This window comes from Malaclemys terrapin, chromosome 5 (assembly GCF_027887155.1).
Source record: "Malaclemys terrapin pileata isolate rMalTer1 chromosome 5, rMalTer1.hap1, whole genome shotgun sequence".
Taxonomy (NCBI): domain Eukaryota; kingdom Metazoa; phylum Chordata; order Testudines; family Emydidae; genus Malaclemys; species Malaclemys terrapin.
This window is the reverse complement of record NC_071509.1, coordinates 7952352-7969318: the sequence shown is the minus strand read 5'-3', so window position 1 is coordinate 7969318 and position 16967 is coordinate 7952352. Positions and strand designations below refer to the sequence as shown.

The window sequence follows — 16967 nt, the reverse complement described above, 5'->3', positions numbered from 1 at the left end:
TCATAGTCCAGCACCTCAACCCCAAGACCCCCATTCCTCCTAAATCTCTCTGGGGTGGGGTGCTCTGGGCACAGAACTCAGAAAGGTGCCTGTCTCCATTTTGGGTTTTTTGCTCTCATTCTGTAAGTAGGCTGTGGAGCACAGGACACGGCCTCAGTTGGGAGACTGTAGACTCACCCGTAGATCTTGGTGAAGGTTGGCAGCCCTGCAAACTAGGTCAGTAGGTCATCAACACACCTCTTTCAGCTGACAAAGCTGATGGTGCTGCAATCCAAAACTAAACCCGCTTGCAAAGGCAGTCTACAGCCTTGCTCAGACTAGGCTGTGACGGGGTGGTGTTCGATCAAATAGGTATAATTCATAACAGAAAGACCTTTAAACTCCTTCATTACTTCAGGGCCAAACTTGTTCATGCTCTGTACCACTGAAGGCAGACAAGGATGTCCACTGGCCATGCAAGTGCCATAATACTGCAGGGAGTAGTGAAAACTATCTGTGGAACAAAGTCACAGCAATGAATTTAGTGGCTCTGAAAAAAGTGGCTCTTCAGAGCCGTTCGAAGCACCTGGCCCTGTGGCATGCATCACAGTTGAGTACACAGTACTCGGACTAACCACACACTTGTTCAATGTGTTAGGAAACAACAGTGAAGAGCAAAGTTCACACGGCAAGCCCAGGCACCAAGTAAGCCCCACATTAAGAGGTTAAAGAGAGGGTTAACTGGTACAGAGAACCTTGCCAGGACTCTCCGTGGTGGAATGCATTTCATCCTAAACAAATAAACCTCTTGGCTCTTAGACCCAGGGCTTTGGAGTGGAGCCCGGAGCAGCTCCGGAGCAGTGGAACTGCAGGTTTTTGCCTGGAGCTGGAGCGGAGCCAGAGCACAGCTCCAAAGCCCTGCTTAGATCTGTGCTTCTCAGAAGAAATTTTAGCATTTGAATAGACATGATCTTAGACGTTTGGTCCTGCTGACCATGGTGTGCTACAACTGTCACACTGACATGCCTTTCTCAACCCTAAAACACTCCTTCAGAGCATTCCCCTCTGGGTAAAGATGTGCAAGGAAACTACAATACCAAACATATGAGGGATCTAAGAGATTAATTAGGTAATATTTGTGAAGGCTTTGAAGATGGTGCACCTCACAAAACCACTCTGACAGGCAGACACTGCTCCAAAGACATTCCATACAAGACAGACAGGCCTCTTTCCATTAGACAAGTTACGCAGGCGGAGCCGCAGAAGGAAGCTTGCACTGAACAATGGACGTGATTTTGATTTGTTGCATCCTGAGTAACTGCATGTACATTTCGAGTAACTACTGGATTCAATGGAGTTACTTTGCTGTATTAAAATCTGACCTGATCTCTCTTACTCACTCTCTTAACTTTAAAATCAACTCACAAGCTATTTAAAAGAAACACACACACACACTCAAAAGTCTGCAATTCTCCCCACTGTATTTATTTTACTAGGAAAACAGTCCATATCAGGAGAGGACAAAACAAAAGAGATAGTAGCAGCATAAACCCCAACCCAACTCTGAATAATTCAGACACTTTGAAAAGCCTTAAATCATCCAACGTATCTGCTGGTGCCTGCCTGCCTCTGCCGGACGCTGAAACGTGTCAGCATTCATATCAGGTACATGAGGCAGCATTACAGCTGAACGTTGCCTCCCCTGGCTGGTAGGTTTGGCAGGAATGACGTTGTTAACAGAAACATTTCGTTTGCGTGGTGTTGTTGCTACATCATCACATTTACAATGAATCAGAACAGCGAGATTTCCATTCAGCTCAGTTCTACCTTGACCTAAAAAGAAGTTTTGTAAGGACAAAACCCAGTGCCTAATTACTGTATGTCAGATTCACCAAGTACAATGTGTTTATAGCAGAAGATAGATAATTAGCAGAGCACCCATCTGACTATATAGCAAATTAGTCTCATATAGGCAATAAATCTCCCCACCTCCCAATAAAACATTTAAAGCTACAACGATGCAACAATCTCTTAGAAATATTCTCTTGGTTGCAACTATTGCACTTTGAAAATCCTGGAAGTTAGTCTCCTTGTGTTATTTTTTTAAAACAATCCAGAACACCCAAACCTTTTAGTAGTTACATGTTAGTCTCACTGACTTGGCATCTGTATTCACATGGAAGACATGTCAGGCTATAACGGGATACACAAGGTTGACCATAATTAGGACTGATCTGTACAGTAAACTGGAGATGTTCATTTTGGTCTGTGTGTTTGTCTCTTTCTGGTTGCAGACACAACAAGAGTGCGCTTTGGCTGCTTGCCACACTTTTGGCATTATATAAACAAGAAAACAGAGGCATTTCCTTGGCAAAGGCTTTTAAGCAAGAGAACATTTGAAGTTCTTTGAACCTGTGAAGTGCTATATAAAGAATTATCATTACAACCAGAACAGAGGGAAACTTCTAATATAGTTTTCTTTTTATCTTCTACATCAATTGTAGATAATACAGTAAAATCTGCAAATGTCATCTGCATGGATCTATTGTTTCAGCCCGTATCCAGCACGCCCAGAAGAAAACCTTAAAACTAGGAGTATAACACGGTACAGTTGCATAGCTAGCCTGGGTAATGCCAACTGCTGTTTCAAAAGCAACTGTATGTGTCACGGACGCAGGATTTGGAGCAAAATGGTCTGATTGGTAGGGCGCATACAATTACCCAGCATGCTTGTCCAGCTCACAGGGCTCTGAGCTTTCAGAGCAAACTCAAAAGTTTGGCTGTGCTTTTACGTACACTTGGGGCTAAATTCCACCCTCTAATGCGTCCACAGGGCAGTCACTGAAATCACGAAGCCACAGATGCACCAGAGAGTGTAGTTTAGCCCTGGATTCTTTTTTAGTGTCCTCGGGGGAATTGGGGGTGGGGGGAGAGGAATATGTGGCTCCATTTTATTCTGATTATTTACTCTAATCAATTGAGAAGCAAAACATTGGATAATGTCTTGCAGTTCATGTTTAGAAGTAATCACCACATCTCTTTTTCACGGTTATGAATAGACAGGGATTTTTTTTAATGACCTGCGTGTTATTAATTTACTCTACTGCAGTATCTTCCCACACTGTGAAATGCATTATCACGCCGTGCTCTGAGTGACAGCTCTGCTCTCAGGTTGGAGGTTGATGAGGGAATTGCTTGCTTCGGCCAGTTCTGCAATGGAGACTCGTCCTCTCTGTTTGATAAACTGAGCCACTGCGGTCATCTCCTCTGGAGTGATATAGATGAACTTTCCTCGGTCATCAATCACACCTAGAAGACAAACATGACCTGGAGTCAATACTTCAAAGCGAACTACGTTTCCCCAATAGACATTAATGACCCCACACCGTTAGTTAATTCAGGGACTACAATTACAGTCCACAAACTAAATTCCAGATTTAGCAAGGCACTATGGTCCAGCAGACAGGGGCACTGGTCTAGGAACAAGGAGACTTGGGTTCTTCTATTCCTAACTCTGCCGTTGGCCTGCTGGTGACTTTTGGAAACACACTTCTGTGCCTTCTTCTCATACTTGGTCTGTCTTGTCTATTTTGATTGCTGGGGCTTGGGGGCAGGGAGTGTTTCTTAGGTGGTAGAATTCCTTTGCTGCAAATCCTACAAAGAACTTAACATTTAGGCTGCTGATGTGCCGAGACCATAGCCCGTCAATTGGATCAATATCGTCTCCTTTTTTCCTTGCACTCCTTATCTGCCTGTATCCACCTATTGTCTCATTTTATACTTTGATTGTAAACTCTTTGCGGCAGGGATTGTCATTTTGTTCTCTGTTTGTACAGCGCCTAGCACATCGGGGTCCTGGCCCATGACCGGGGCTCGCAGGAGAATAGTCTCTGTTGGGCTGAGAGGCAGCAGAACACCACATATAATAAATAATAAAATCAAAAGGAGTGTACCGCTACTATTTATTGTAATAACACATTAACAACTGTAGCCCAAGTTGCCAGCACTAAAAGGCAAGTGCTCTAACTCCGTGTTATCTAGCCCCTTGTAGCAAACCCTCTTCAACTCCTTCAGATAATTTAGCTCCCTTGAACATAGACAATTAGTTTCCCTACCCGTCAAATGATGACAAGAATGAACACCACTTGCTATTACCGTAATTGTATCTATTCAGGGGACACCAACTTAAAAATAGGGACACAAGGACAAGCACTGGCCGAAGTTCTACTGGACACTTGTAGAACTAGAAACTATTTGAACTTAATTTTGACAAAGGGATTAGATTTCAGGCTGGCGGTGTCTCAGTTGAGTTCGTAGGCTACTCCACCAGCTGAGGAAAGGGAAATCCTATCTAAACAGCTGCACAGTTCCAGGGTTTGTTTTGTTTTGGTTATTTGGCATTTCAGATTTTTCTTTATTAACTTAGAAACAAAAGATTCAAAGCAACCCTAACAGTCTAGTCCTTGTCTCTGCGGCTTCCCAGACCCCTGGAGAGGCCTTCCCCAAACCAGCTCCTGCTCTCTGTTGCTGTTTCCCTCTTAGCCTCCTTCTGACAGGTGTGGAGCGCCACCGCCCACTTCCTTCCCTGACCCAGTCTCTCCTGTCTGCTTCTCCTGCCCAAATATATACAATTTTCTGTAGGGCACATGACTAAGAGCAGGCATGTGATCCACAACTACCACTCCCGGTTTTAAAGGCCCCCAGAGCTGTAACAAGTGCACTGGGATAGCCTGTATGCACCCCAAGGACTGGTGCCCCGTGACAGTCCCTTTTCTAGGCTCTAGGTGTTATGTTTTTTAAAAACTGGTTTGCAAACTACTCGAAATCCCCCACACGATTCAGCTGAGGCTGTTCTCTTTGCAAAAACAATTTCGCTCTCAGAGAGAATGAACTTCACACCTGTGCAGCCCAGCAATGCCTGTATGCAGTGCTTCAGCAGAACTCAAATGATACACGGGCCTTGATGTGGAGACTCTGCCGGGGGGGGGGGGGGGGGGGGGGAAGGTGCATTAATTTTAATTCTATACAGCAACAATAATCAGGTACAAAAATGCTAGAGCACCTCTCCAGGATGGCAGTCCATTTTAAACCACCAAGTTTCAAAGCTGAAATTAGGGTAATTAACATATCTATTGATCAAGTCAAATAGGAGTCCTTGGTGATTACAGGATAAATTCAATAGAAAGCATTTTCTTACTACCTGGCTTAGGGGTCCTATGCATTTTCTGCATCCTCTATTAACATACTAAACAACTCAACAGAAACCCATAAACGTTTCCACTGTCACCTGTTAGAGTGCCATCTGCCATCAGGTCTTGTACTCTATTAATTGCATCCTGTTGGAGGGGTGGGAAAAAGAACCAGTTAAAAGAAGAGAGATCTCACATTTCCAGGCATATCAGAGAGATTGTGCTTCATGTCTTATTCTTGAGAGCAGAATATTTAGGTGAAACATGCATATCAGCATTTCTACACAAATGCAACCGATAAGCCTGTTATCGGGACAAGGTTTTGTCTTAGTCAGGATGCGGTCAGCCTCTGTAACCCGGTGTATGCAAATAGCTCCCTCCCCACAAGAGGCTGTTCTTGCAAACTTATCTGAATGCGAGAGGTATGATTAACATATTCCATGGAAGGGGATTGCATAGAGACCTCTTGAGCATTAACAAAGAAGGGTGTATGTGGACAGAAACAAAAGGGTCAGACCACGCAACCATGTCTATGTACACCAACTAAGGATCTGGCCCAAATACAGTAATGAAAATATATTTGTTCTGCTTAAAGTCTGCTGTGTTCTCCACTGTCCCAAAAGGTAACATGCCAAATTTATCCGTGGGGTAACTCCAAGGGTTTTTATTATTTATAGAGCAGCTGACATGTCCTAGGCATGTCAGAATCAAATCAAATACGTGGCCCCTCCCCAAACTGCAGATAGAGCCAAGGCAGAACAGGAAAAGAGACAAATGTAGACCGGGGAGGTTGGGTGCGGGGAGGAGCGAAGAAAGAAAAATGGAGGACAGAGGCCAAAAGGTACAATGCAAGGTCAAGATTTCCCTTGGAAGGTTCTTCATAGGTTTTGCAGGGGTGAGGTTGCTTGTTTTTAATAAGAAAACACATCCTAAAAACATGTAACCATTTAAAAATAATTTAAGCAGGCTATAAATTGGGGAAAGGGGCAGTGTGGGAGGGAAATGCCAGCAATAAATGAGTCTAGGGACAAAAATAACTAATATCTGTTCTTTTACTGTACATGAAACAGTATGGCCAATGTTGTAATTTTCCCCACTCATCTGGGCAGCTTTCACCCTATCCAACAATGACCATGCTCGTAGCTATAATTTTATGTGACTCTGTAGCCCAAAGTATCCTAGGAGAGAGCACGCAAGTGTGTGCTGGATACAAAGAAAGGCTGGGATTACAGCTCCAGCGACCAGCAAGAAGTACAAGACATTCTCAGCATGCTCCTTCATGGCAAGGACTCATTGGCTGATGAAGTTATTGGCTCTTCCAATGAATTCCGTTAGGGTGGCCCTTCTGTTGAACTTCAGTCAAAACCCAAGTATTTTCAGTAGGACCACCAAGAGTCACATGGAAATTACGCAGTTTGCTCACACTCCCATTATTGGTATTGGTGTATTAGGTCTGACTTGTAATGCTTACCTGGGTTCTTAACCCCAAATGGGAAGCCAGGTCTTCCAGAAGAACCACCTTTGCATTCTACGGAAACAAAGAGTTATAAGCAGCTGATGAGAATGGGGACTAGCTTTTTATCTGTTTGGCCACAGAAATATGCAGGAGGCATCTAGTGGGAGAGAAACTAGAATTCAAGTTCGCAATTCCTAGCCAACTCTCCTGCTTGGGAAACAACGGAGTTGAATCATTTATTTAAATCAGTTTTGCTTACGGAGAAATTAAAGGCTCTTTTCCACCTGCGGATGAAGCACTGCATGTGTTTCTAAAGATCTGTTATGACCAATCTCTTAGAGAGGCAAGATAAGCAGAAACATTTTTGACTATTGACGTGCAGCTATTCATAAAAGGCGCCTGACTGTTCTTCCTGCAACCTATATCTCTCCCCACCAGTATTAACGTAAGCTTTCAGTTTGCACAAAGCTATTCCTTTTCACTTCAGTTTGGGATGTTGCAGATTACGTTTAAAAAAAAGGAGAACTGGGCCAGACCTTCTGGTGTACTAAGCTCTTGGGTGGTTTGTCTGCTTCCCCCCCCGCCCCGCAACACTAGTGTTGTTGCCTTAATGACCTTCTTTAGCAAGTTAATCCCTTATCTAGTTTCTCATAATTAGAGATGTACTCCTAGTGCTCTGTCGAGGGGCAGCGCAATGTGGACTGAGGACAGAACTGGGAGCAAAAGAACTCGTGAATTTTCTAATTGGCGTTAGCACGGACTCCGTGTGTGACTTTAGCCAAGTCATTTAGCATCTGATTCACCACTTTACTCTAGTCTTACACGGATGTAACCAGAGGGAGTTACACAGAAGAAGACCGGAGTCGTACAATGCGCTGGTGAAACGGGAATTCAACCATTCCGTGCCATGATTTCCCTATCAGTAAAATGGGTTAATATCTCATTTATCTAAATGCACTGTAAAGATGCATTAATGCTCGTAAGGAACTTTAAATATAAAGGGCTATAGAGGTGCTAAGTATTATTCTCTTAGATCCAGGCCACTATTCCTTCCAGTATGGTGGGACGGCAATATCTTGCGGAGCTTTAGAATTTCAGATGCAAGTATTAGGTTTACATTGGACAGAACAGTTTCAGAATGATAACGTTTATATTTGGACTTATTTAAGGACACAGTAACTCTAACCTGAATGGACATCTGGGAAATAAACAGGTTGTATACAGTCATGTCCTCTCTCATTAAGGAAAACAAAACCAAAAAACCCACAGACTTACTAGTTGTGAAGTTAGATACAGCCAAGCTAGAGAACTGACTACCATGGACTGAAGATACAGAACTGAAACCAGTCCATGGAATTCAGTTCTCAGAGCTGGGAACTGCTATGGATCATCACATCTTCATTTTAAAGGATGGGGGCAAAAAACCAAAAACCAAACCACCCCCAACCCCTTACTAAATGAGAAAAGAGGATTTAAGTCTTCCCTTAAAAACAGTCCTCCCCTAACTACTGAAACAGTTTACTGGAAGCTTTCCAGGTTAATCACTTCATGGCTGGTTCTAGGAAATCGAGGCTCTCTTTTGCAGAAATACAGTCACTGAAGCTTGAGGCCTGAGTCATGGCAGAGCACTTAAGCATGTGCTTAACTTCCAAAAACACACGCTGCAGTTCCATTAATTTCAATAGGCCGGCATGTGCTTAAATACTTTGCTGAACTGGGGCCAGAAACTGTAAATTACGGCCAAATCCTGCTCCGGTTATTTACACAATGAATCCCACTGTAATCCAGGGGAGGATTCATGTGAATAAGGGGAGTAGGATTTTGACCTTATCTCTGAGAGAGAGAGAGAGAGAGAGAGAGAGAGAGAGCGCGCGCGCGCACCTACGTGCACTCAGGATTTCTCCCCCAGCCTCTTTTGGTATTTTTGCAACAGGTTCTTTTTAAAAACAAACTGAAGCTGCTCAGAGGTTTGAAACGGGGAGTCCACGTGGAAATGGTTTAATGGGCCGAGGCACAGTCTGAGGTGCACGTGTATGTTTCTCTTCGCATTTTAGGTTGCCTCACCAGCACTTTGCCTGCTCATCCTTCTCCGGTGGGACTACTTCCCATGATCCGAGCCTCCCTGCAGCTTTCAAACTGCCACCAATTAATTTGTAAAGTTCCAGTTGGGCCCACAGAGTCCTCCTTTTTGTGAAGTGGCCTGCACGGCTCTGGCACCAGGTTCAAACCCAGCAGCTTTTCTGTTGCTCTACTGCATCTCTTTCAAAAGCCAGAACCCCAGTTTGTAACGTCACAATCGGTTGCTGGGGAATGGAAACGCTTTTGACACTGATTTCACACACACACGCGCGCAGGATCACAGAGGCCTGAGACTTTAGGAACTGCAGATGAATTTAATAACCAAGAGATTTTCAAAGGAGCCTGAGGGAATTAGCCGCTCAATCTCCACCTAAAAAGCAACAGAGGGTCCTGTGGCACCTTTGAGACTAACAGAAGTACTGGGAGCATAAGCTTTCGTGGGTCAGAACCTCACTTCTTCAGATGCATCTCCACCTAATTTCAATGGGATCTGGGTGCCTCACTCCCTTTGGGTCTGTTGTAAACCCAATCTTAATCACAAAAACCCAACCCCAAAAAACAAACCGAAGAGAGTCTACATTTCATGTACAACGTCCCTAAGAATAAAATATGAAGCAAGCTGCCGCCACTAAAAAACTGACACCGTCAGAACAGCTTCCTCAACAGAAAGGTTAAATTACAATTTTTTTTTTTTTTGGAGGCATCGGCTGCTCTTTAAGACCACATGACAGACGCTTTCAGACTGATGCTACCAGATTAGCACTGTTTCAGCAGAGAAGTCATTCCTTCTGAAAAAGCAACAACATGGCCAGCTAGGAGGGACTGCATGCTGCCCTTGTCTTCTCTAAACCAAGTATATTTTCATGCTAAAGAGAAAGTTAAAAATGTTAAAGAAAATATTGCTCCCAATTCTGCTGTCCATCCCTATTCAGCAACACATGTGCTTAAGTGCCTTCCTCAATTGGGATGTTTTTTTGAATCAGGGCCTTTTGTATGTGCTTATGTCCCACTTGCCGAGTTTATGGTTTCACATGAACCAAGCATCTTAGCTTTCAGGTCTCAGAGTCACACACTGTTATTGTTTCTCCGGTTTCAGACAGACAATGTAAATGGCAACTAAAATGTAAGTTGAGGCTTCTCTTTTAATTGGAGAGCGCGAATCACCACAAATACCCCAAACTTTAAAAATGAAGCTCCCCAATGCTATTAAAAGGAAGCCTAACGAGTGATCTTTTCTACAACACCTCTCTAAAGGTTAAGACACTGCCACGCATCTCAAGGGTAGAGAAGTTAGAGGAAATCAAGTGAGAGGTTTATGTGACCTTTACTGTGCTTGTGTTTCAAGAGGATCAAAAAATGCACGTGGTACAACAGACACCACATAAATTCAGCAATCCTCATTCTCACTCGGCAGTGGGGGGAGGGGAACTAAACTGCAATGGAACCAGTGAATTAAACTTTAAAAATAAATAAAATCATTACTGTGCGTTCAACATTCACAAACTCGGGGCCGAATCTTGCATGGTACGGAGTGTCCTCAACTACCACTCACCTCTATGAGAGTTGAGGGCAATCACCACCTCACAGGACTGGGCACCGAGAAACTGGCTAGGTAAATTTTTTTTTTAAAAAATATAGTAACTTTTCTATTCAAGACTCAGAAATTTTACTCCAAGGACTATGGGTATGTCTACACTGCAGTCAGAGGTGCAATTCAGCACCCGAGCTAGCTCCGATCTAGCAGTGTACAAAGAGCAGCGAAGATACAGCAGCAACGTGGGCTGTACAAGCCCGCGCTGGGTACGTACTTGGCAGCTAACCTCTGCTGCTGTGGCTTCACTGCTACTGGTATTTGAGCTAGCTAGATCAATGCTGCTATGGTGCGTGTACTTTTGCTCCAACTGCAGGGTAGACAGACCCTAAGATAGATGTCATTGCTGCCAAGTCCAGATTACACTAGGAAGGTCTTTTAAAGGTGGAATGAAACGCTCAGTTATTGATGACTTCTAAAAGGAAATTACATGTTCCTAAAGTGATCTGCTTAAACTGGACTATCTAGAACACTATCCCAAAGCAAACAGGAGAGAAAAATTCTATGTAAACATTTCCAGAGTTTTACTTTAAGTATCCAAGATACCAACTCAACTCCTGGGTGCACGTGTTGGGTGCACGTGTTGACTTCAGTGACTGGGATACAATAGCCACTGACGTGCATATAAGTGCCAAAATATGGCTACGAGATAAAAGGAGAGGGAGGAACTACTCCAGCAGTTAGTCACACATTTTTGAGCTGCAAGAGCAAACGCACATTGTAGTTTAAGTCCATGGATTGCTTGGATACTTGTTTTATTAAATATCCACCTAGATATTAACAAACGGGTTTCCTTTTGTTCTCCACCAATAAACGTTTTCACAATAAATAAAAGAATAAATAAAAGGAACACACACTGGATATAAAGAAAGAGGAATGGTAGCTTACCTTAATGTAGTTGATAAATTCCGTTAGAAAGCTATGAGACTGGATACAGCAAGGAAAACAAGTTATTAATTCAAATGAACAGAAGTCAAATCAAATGTGTCTGCAAATTGATGGAAAAATAAGGATTGTAAAATAGACAATTGTACAAGGCACTGCACGGGGACAGATTCTCATTCGTTGCACCAGTGCCAATCTGGAGTTAATATCATCTATGAATTTGCACTGATTTATCTGAAATCAAAAAAAGGCTCAAGGTGTCTGTATTTAAATAAAATATATATATTTATACCTGTCCAACTAGAGTAGAAATATCCAATTTCTAGCTTCTTTATGTCTATGTCATAGGTAGCGTGTCACATTCATGTTGAGACCAAGTTACTTTCCGTACCTTCTAGTAAGTTACGAACACCGAGGACCAGACCTTGCCCTCTGGATGTGTGAAGGGCAGGGTGTGGGGTGATATTAATGGGAGGCTGCTCAGATGCATCCAAGGGCAGATTTTAGCCTGGACTATTCATCACACAAGAGAAACAGGAGCCAATTTCTTTTAAACTTGGATGCCTAAAATTAGGCATCTAAATCAATAGTTAGGCATCTAAATAAAAGTTGCCTGATCAAAGGCGCTGCACAACCAAAATTTGTATTCAAGTCAATGGAAGATGCCGGTGCTCCGAACCTCTGGAAATTATTAAGTCATTTATATTAGTTGCCTAACTACAGATTTAGGTGCCTAATTCTAGACACTCGAGCTTGAGGATGTTGGTAACCAATAACTGACTAGTAACCAATAACCAGTGACAGAGCATGTGACTGCAGCAGGATACTGGATGCCTCGTAAAGCACAAGGCAGAAAGCCTACAGCCTTCCAGCCACGTTAGCACTGACAGCAGCCCTGTAGAACTGTGTATCTTGGAATGTCTTTGTTTAACAGGCATTTGAAATATGTACTTTATAAAAAAAACATTAAGTTGAGAACAAGGCCCCAACCTCCATCTTAAGCAAGTAAAGCCCCTCTCTGCTCCCATTTACATACAATAGCCATCCTGGTCTAGGATCTTATACACCACAGATTCCTTTGCCCCCCCCGAACAAATTAATGTGACCAAGTTATATACTCCTGATCATGGGACAATTTTGTCTTAGCCGTAACTGATCTCCCAAGAGCGTCTGTGGTATACTTGGCACAGCTGCTTAGCACTGCGTGTAACTTACAAACAGACGGAAAAAGTCTGTTTTAGCCACTTGTTGCTGTTGTAAGACACTACTACTCATAAGTTCAGAAATGCCAATGGCACAGTACGGGTAGATTTAAAAGGAACTGATAGAAGTTAAGCATCCTAGTCAAACTAACTTTCAGTAGGCGCTTGGCACCAAACTGCCCTTTGAACCTCTGAAAATCTATTCCACCCTCACTAACGTGGCATGACTTCTATTAGTCTTAATTTAGAGCCATGATGAAGAATGCTCCTTTGGTTTAGAGTGGGTGGCTGGACAGAGGGAGAGAAAAAAAAAAATCACCAGTATCAATCTGATTTACACTGATGCCACCCCACTGAACAAACTGGGGTCGCAGCAGCGTAAGAATTTTTCACACTTAAAAAAATGTTATGCTAACATCAAATGCATTCAGCTGCAAACATCGGGAGCACAAGATCTCCATTCCCGTCATTATTTTATAGCACTTAATATTAAAACATAGCAAACCATTTAGTCTCTGATGGGTTATGAATGAGAATCTTGCCTTCCACAGTGGCAGCATTAAGAAAAAAAATCAGGTACCACGATGTGAAATACCACATTTTATCAGCAGCAGCCAAAAGACATGCTTATATGCAGCCATAATAGAGTGCTACAGTCCTATGCAGAGGGTAAGGAATTAGCAACAGTCACTTCCATCACAGAGTGTACAGTTCTGACACCACACAACCAGAAACACCCGAGATATGGGCATTTTAATGCTTCATTTAATAAATTACGTTTAAAATCAGCTTTAGTTCAGTTTAATTCCCCTGATTTAGTGATAATTCAACCCCTTAGATATTGAAGCTAGATTTAAAACATACTTGGCAGCTATTTTGGAATCAAACTCTGCCTTTGGCATTGCTCTCTTCCACAGTTATCTGCCCTTCTAGCAGCACTTTCTGCGCTTGTACTGCAGGGTTTCTAACCCTAGGAAGGCATTTGGATTACAGAACTCCTAGGTTAATTCAGCCATGCTGTAAGCAGGTGGAACCCCACTGGGCGTTTGCACTCCTTTCCACGTGAGCTGAATTTGCCCCTTCGCATTTCTCTCTAAATCTAAAGGTTGGTATAAAGAATTCGAATGTTCTCCTATAATGCTCTCGGTTCACATTTACTATACACAAGATCTGTCATTTAAAGGCAAAAAAGATTCCTATGTGCACTCAGCACACCCCATCCAAGTGTTATTCTTAGAAGTCACTCACCCAGGACTTGATTCAGAATGGTTTGGGTGGGTTTTTTCTGTTTCGATTTTTGAAACCATAAGGGGATAAAATGCAATCAGGACAATTTAAACAGCTGAATCTATTCAGTCTCAGGAAGCTAGATGGGAAGCCAGGAATTCTGGCTGCAGTGACAGCACAACATACCTCTTCCTCGGTCATTGCTTCTTCGACACCCTCCTCTTCAACTACAAAACACTCCTTCAGCTTGAGGTACTCTTCGTGCTCCCTCTGCTCCTTTTCTTCTTTTGCTTTCTTTTGTTCCTCTTCCTGCAGAAAAACGAAGTGCTCAAGTCATTCCTCCCCAAACCAGGTTAGTTGAAAGGAGACCCTGCTTACTTTATCACTTGGGTGCCAATCGGATTCACTGGGACAGGCCAGGAACAGAAGGACTTTCTGAAAACTGAAACTCTGAAACTCTCCCTTGATCGCATCATTAATTTCAAAAACAGCTCTGTTTCTGCCCTTCTTTTAATACAGCAATTGTCTCAGTCAATTCAGCTGTTCCTGGACTGGCTCGGAAAAGATCTGATGAAGGGGAGAGACACACTTTTATATAGCGAACGGCTTCCTCAATTTGCATGAGCACATTTCTTCTGCAGTGCAAGCTACAGGAAGTCCCTGCCCCCAAACCATACATTGATGCAACTTATCCATTTTCAGTTACTGACCCTGACCCTGCTCTCAGGGTACATCTACACTACAGCGGGGAGTCGATTTAAGATACGCAAATTCAGCTACGTGAATAGCGTAGCTGAATTCGACATATTGCAGCCGACTTACCCCGTTGTGAGGACGGCGGCAAAATCGACTTCTGCCGCTTTCTGTCGGCGGCGCTTACTCCCACCTCCGCTGGTGGAGTTAGAGCGCCGATTTGGGGATCGATTGTCGCGTCCCGACGGGACGCGATAAATCGATCCCCGAGAGGTCGATTTCTACCCGCCGATTCAGGCGGGTAGTATAGACCAGACCTCACTTACACCGGTGTAAAACAGGAGTAACTACTGAAGGCAGTGGAGTTACTTGTTTGCCACCAGTGTGAGAATGAAGAATCAGGCCGATTACAAGGTTTTAAAAAAAATGTTTTTTTGATGGCAGACTACTCAACTGGTTATAGGTAAAAGATACAAGGAGCTGTATTAACTGCCTGGTTTATGAACAGAACATAAGAGGTGGCTATAAGGAGAGAAAAATAAAGTTATTCTGTGAGCAGTTCACTCTAGTTAGCTAAAAATGACGCATTCTGGTGCCTTTCAATCATTTGTAGTCGCTAATACTACTTGTGCCTTATAAAGCATTTTAAATCTTCAAAGCGGTGTACAATCAGTAATTAAATCTCCTAACCGCCCTGTGCTGGGGGCATCACAACCATTTAACAAGACAGGAAAACAGAGGCACGCACGTTAAGGGACTCGCTCTAGGCTGCCTAGCCAAATCAGGGGCACAGCCAGGATGGGACTGCAGGGGTTTCGTGCGCAGAGCACACAATTTTGCTGTTTTCCATGCATTTTTCCTTAGTGTTCTCAGGAGGAAATACCACCACCATATTAAGCTATTTTTGAAGCAAAATTCTATGCCATGCCTGTTTCTAATCGCCAGTTGTTTTCTCCATTCCACACTGAAATAATGATGCAACAGGTCTCTGACACTGGTATTATATAGCAGGTGCTTCCTTAAATGGAGGAAAATTGAACAATTGCATCCATAAAATGTACACAGAAAAAAAGAGGTCCTATCGTGAGGTATAATCCATTAACACATGTATTAAGAGACACTGTTCAGAGCCAGACCCTACAAGAGGCAGGATCGGGCCCTTAGAACACGGCACGGAAAAAATCTGCCCTGTAGTAGAGACAGCCAAAAAATTATTATAGGTCTCAGCACTGCCCGATCAGACTCCCAGGCTGAGTCTCTTGTGGGACACATCCACCCTAACTGAATTGGCCTCGTTATCACTGACCCCCCCACTTGGTAAGGCAACTTCCATCTTTTCATGTGCTGTATATTTATACCTGCCTACTGTATTTTCCACTCCATGCATCTGATGAAGTGGGTTATAGTCCACAAAAGCTTATGCCCAAATAAATTTGTTAGTCTCTAAGGTGCCACAAGGACTCCTCGTTGCTTTTGCTGATACAGACCAACATGGCTACCCCTCTGAAACTTGTGGGACTGTGGCCCTGAGAGTAATTATGGTGAAAAAGTGACTGGGGGAAAAAAAAAAGCATCTAATTTCTTACCAGATCTGATCCTTCTGTGCATTCAGAGTCAAATGGGAAAGATTTTGCTGCTTTTTATTCCTGCAGTTTTAACACAGCTTTTGAGAGGGAGTGGGATTATTTTCTTTGTCCTGCCTCAGCAAACAGGTTATTAACTAAGATCCAGTTGCAGAACCTTTATTATTAGCAGTGCATGAGCCTGAACAAACACAGCCTGGCTCTCAGAGCTCTTCTTCGCTTGTAAACTGAGCCAATTTGATCTAGAATCACCGAGACACATCAAAGTCCTTCACAGCTCTGTCCCTACCACATCCCTGTAGCTCAAATGCTATGTAGAATTTTGAAGCACGAAAACCCTGACATCACTTTCGAAGGGAAGTGATAAGAGTTGAAGAGTCCTTCAAAATTTCCAGGTAGTGGTTCTGCAAAAATCAAAAGATAACTGGCCCATTTACAACTGTCAGACATTTTCCTGTTTCTAAAAGAGGCTGACAAGCAAACCAACCAACCCAGTATCTCTCTCACACGTCTACAGAGCTGTGCCTTTGATTTCAGTAGGGCAAAAACCTGCCAAAATGTTAGTGTCAGTATTTCCACATCCAGCACACCGTGGGAAACACCTCAGTGCGAGGAGATTGACAATGTGCGCCATTCTTGGTCCCACGTCTTTTTTCCTTGGTCACTCATTACAAGCTGACCTACACTTACTTCTCAGACCTACAGCTCTCATATTGTGATCAGCAGAGCATTTCCAGGAGGCCTGAGCAGCGCCTTCAGTAACAACAGCGAAGCATCCGCCAGCCTTCAAGCCTGAATGCTTGTTAGTTTTAGCCTACAGCAGGACACTCAGGATTTCTAGAGGCTTTGGTGGAACAACTAAACTGAACATAACAAAAACCCAACAACTCCCTGCTCAGCTGTTTCATGGATTTCTTTGGTGTAAATTCAACCATGATCAAGCCTGAGGACAGACCCAAACTGTAAAGAGACAAGAGAGGAGCTTGTATACCAATACATTCACAGAGAGGCAACAAACAGCAGAGATGGGACATGTGGGGAAAAAAATATAGTGTAAAGCCGCTTTGTCTATTACATTAACAC

General features: G+C 43.2%; 1 protein-coding gene across 1 annotated transcript in view; it reads right to left on the bottom strand.

Annotated features, from left to right (window-relative positions):
* Positions 1–1443: 1443 nt before the first annotated feature.
* DDRGK1 (DDRGK domain containing 1) overlaps positions 1444–16967 on the bottom strand; it is a 45501-nt gene continuing 29977 nt past the window's right edge. Inside the window, exons 5-9 of the mRNA XM_054029570.1 lie at positions 13795–13917; positions 11183–11221; positions 6640–6696; positions 5267–5315; positions 1444–3288 (exon numbers count right to left, since the gene is read on the bottom strand). Of these exons, the coding sequence (XP_053885545.1) occupies positions 3116–3288; positions 5267–5315; positions 6640–6696; positions 11183–11221; positions 13795–13917 (441 nt within the window). The 3' untranslated portion in view covers positions 1444–3115. The remainder of the gene's footprint in view (positions 3289–5266; positions 5316–6639; positions 6697–11182; positions 11222–13794; positions 13918–16967) is intronic.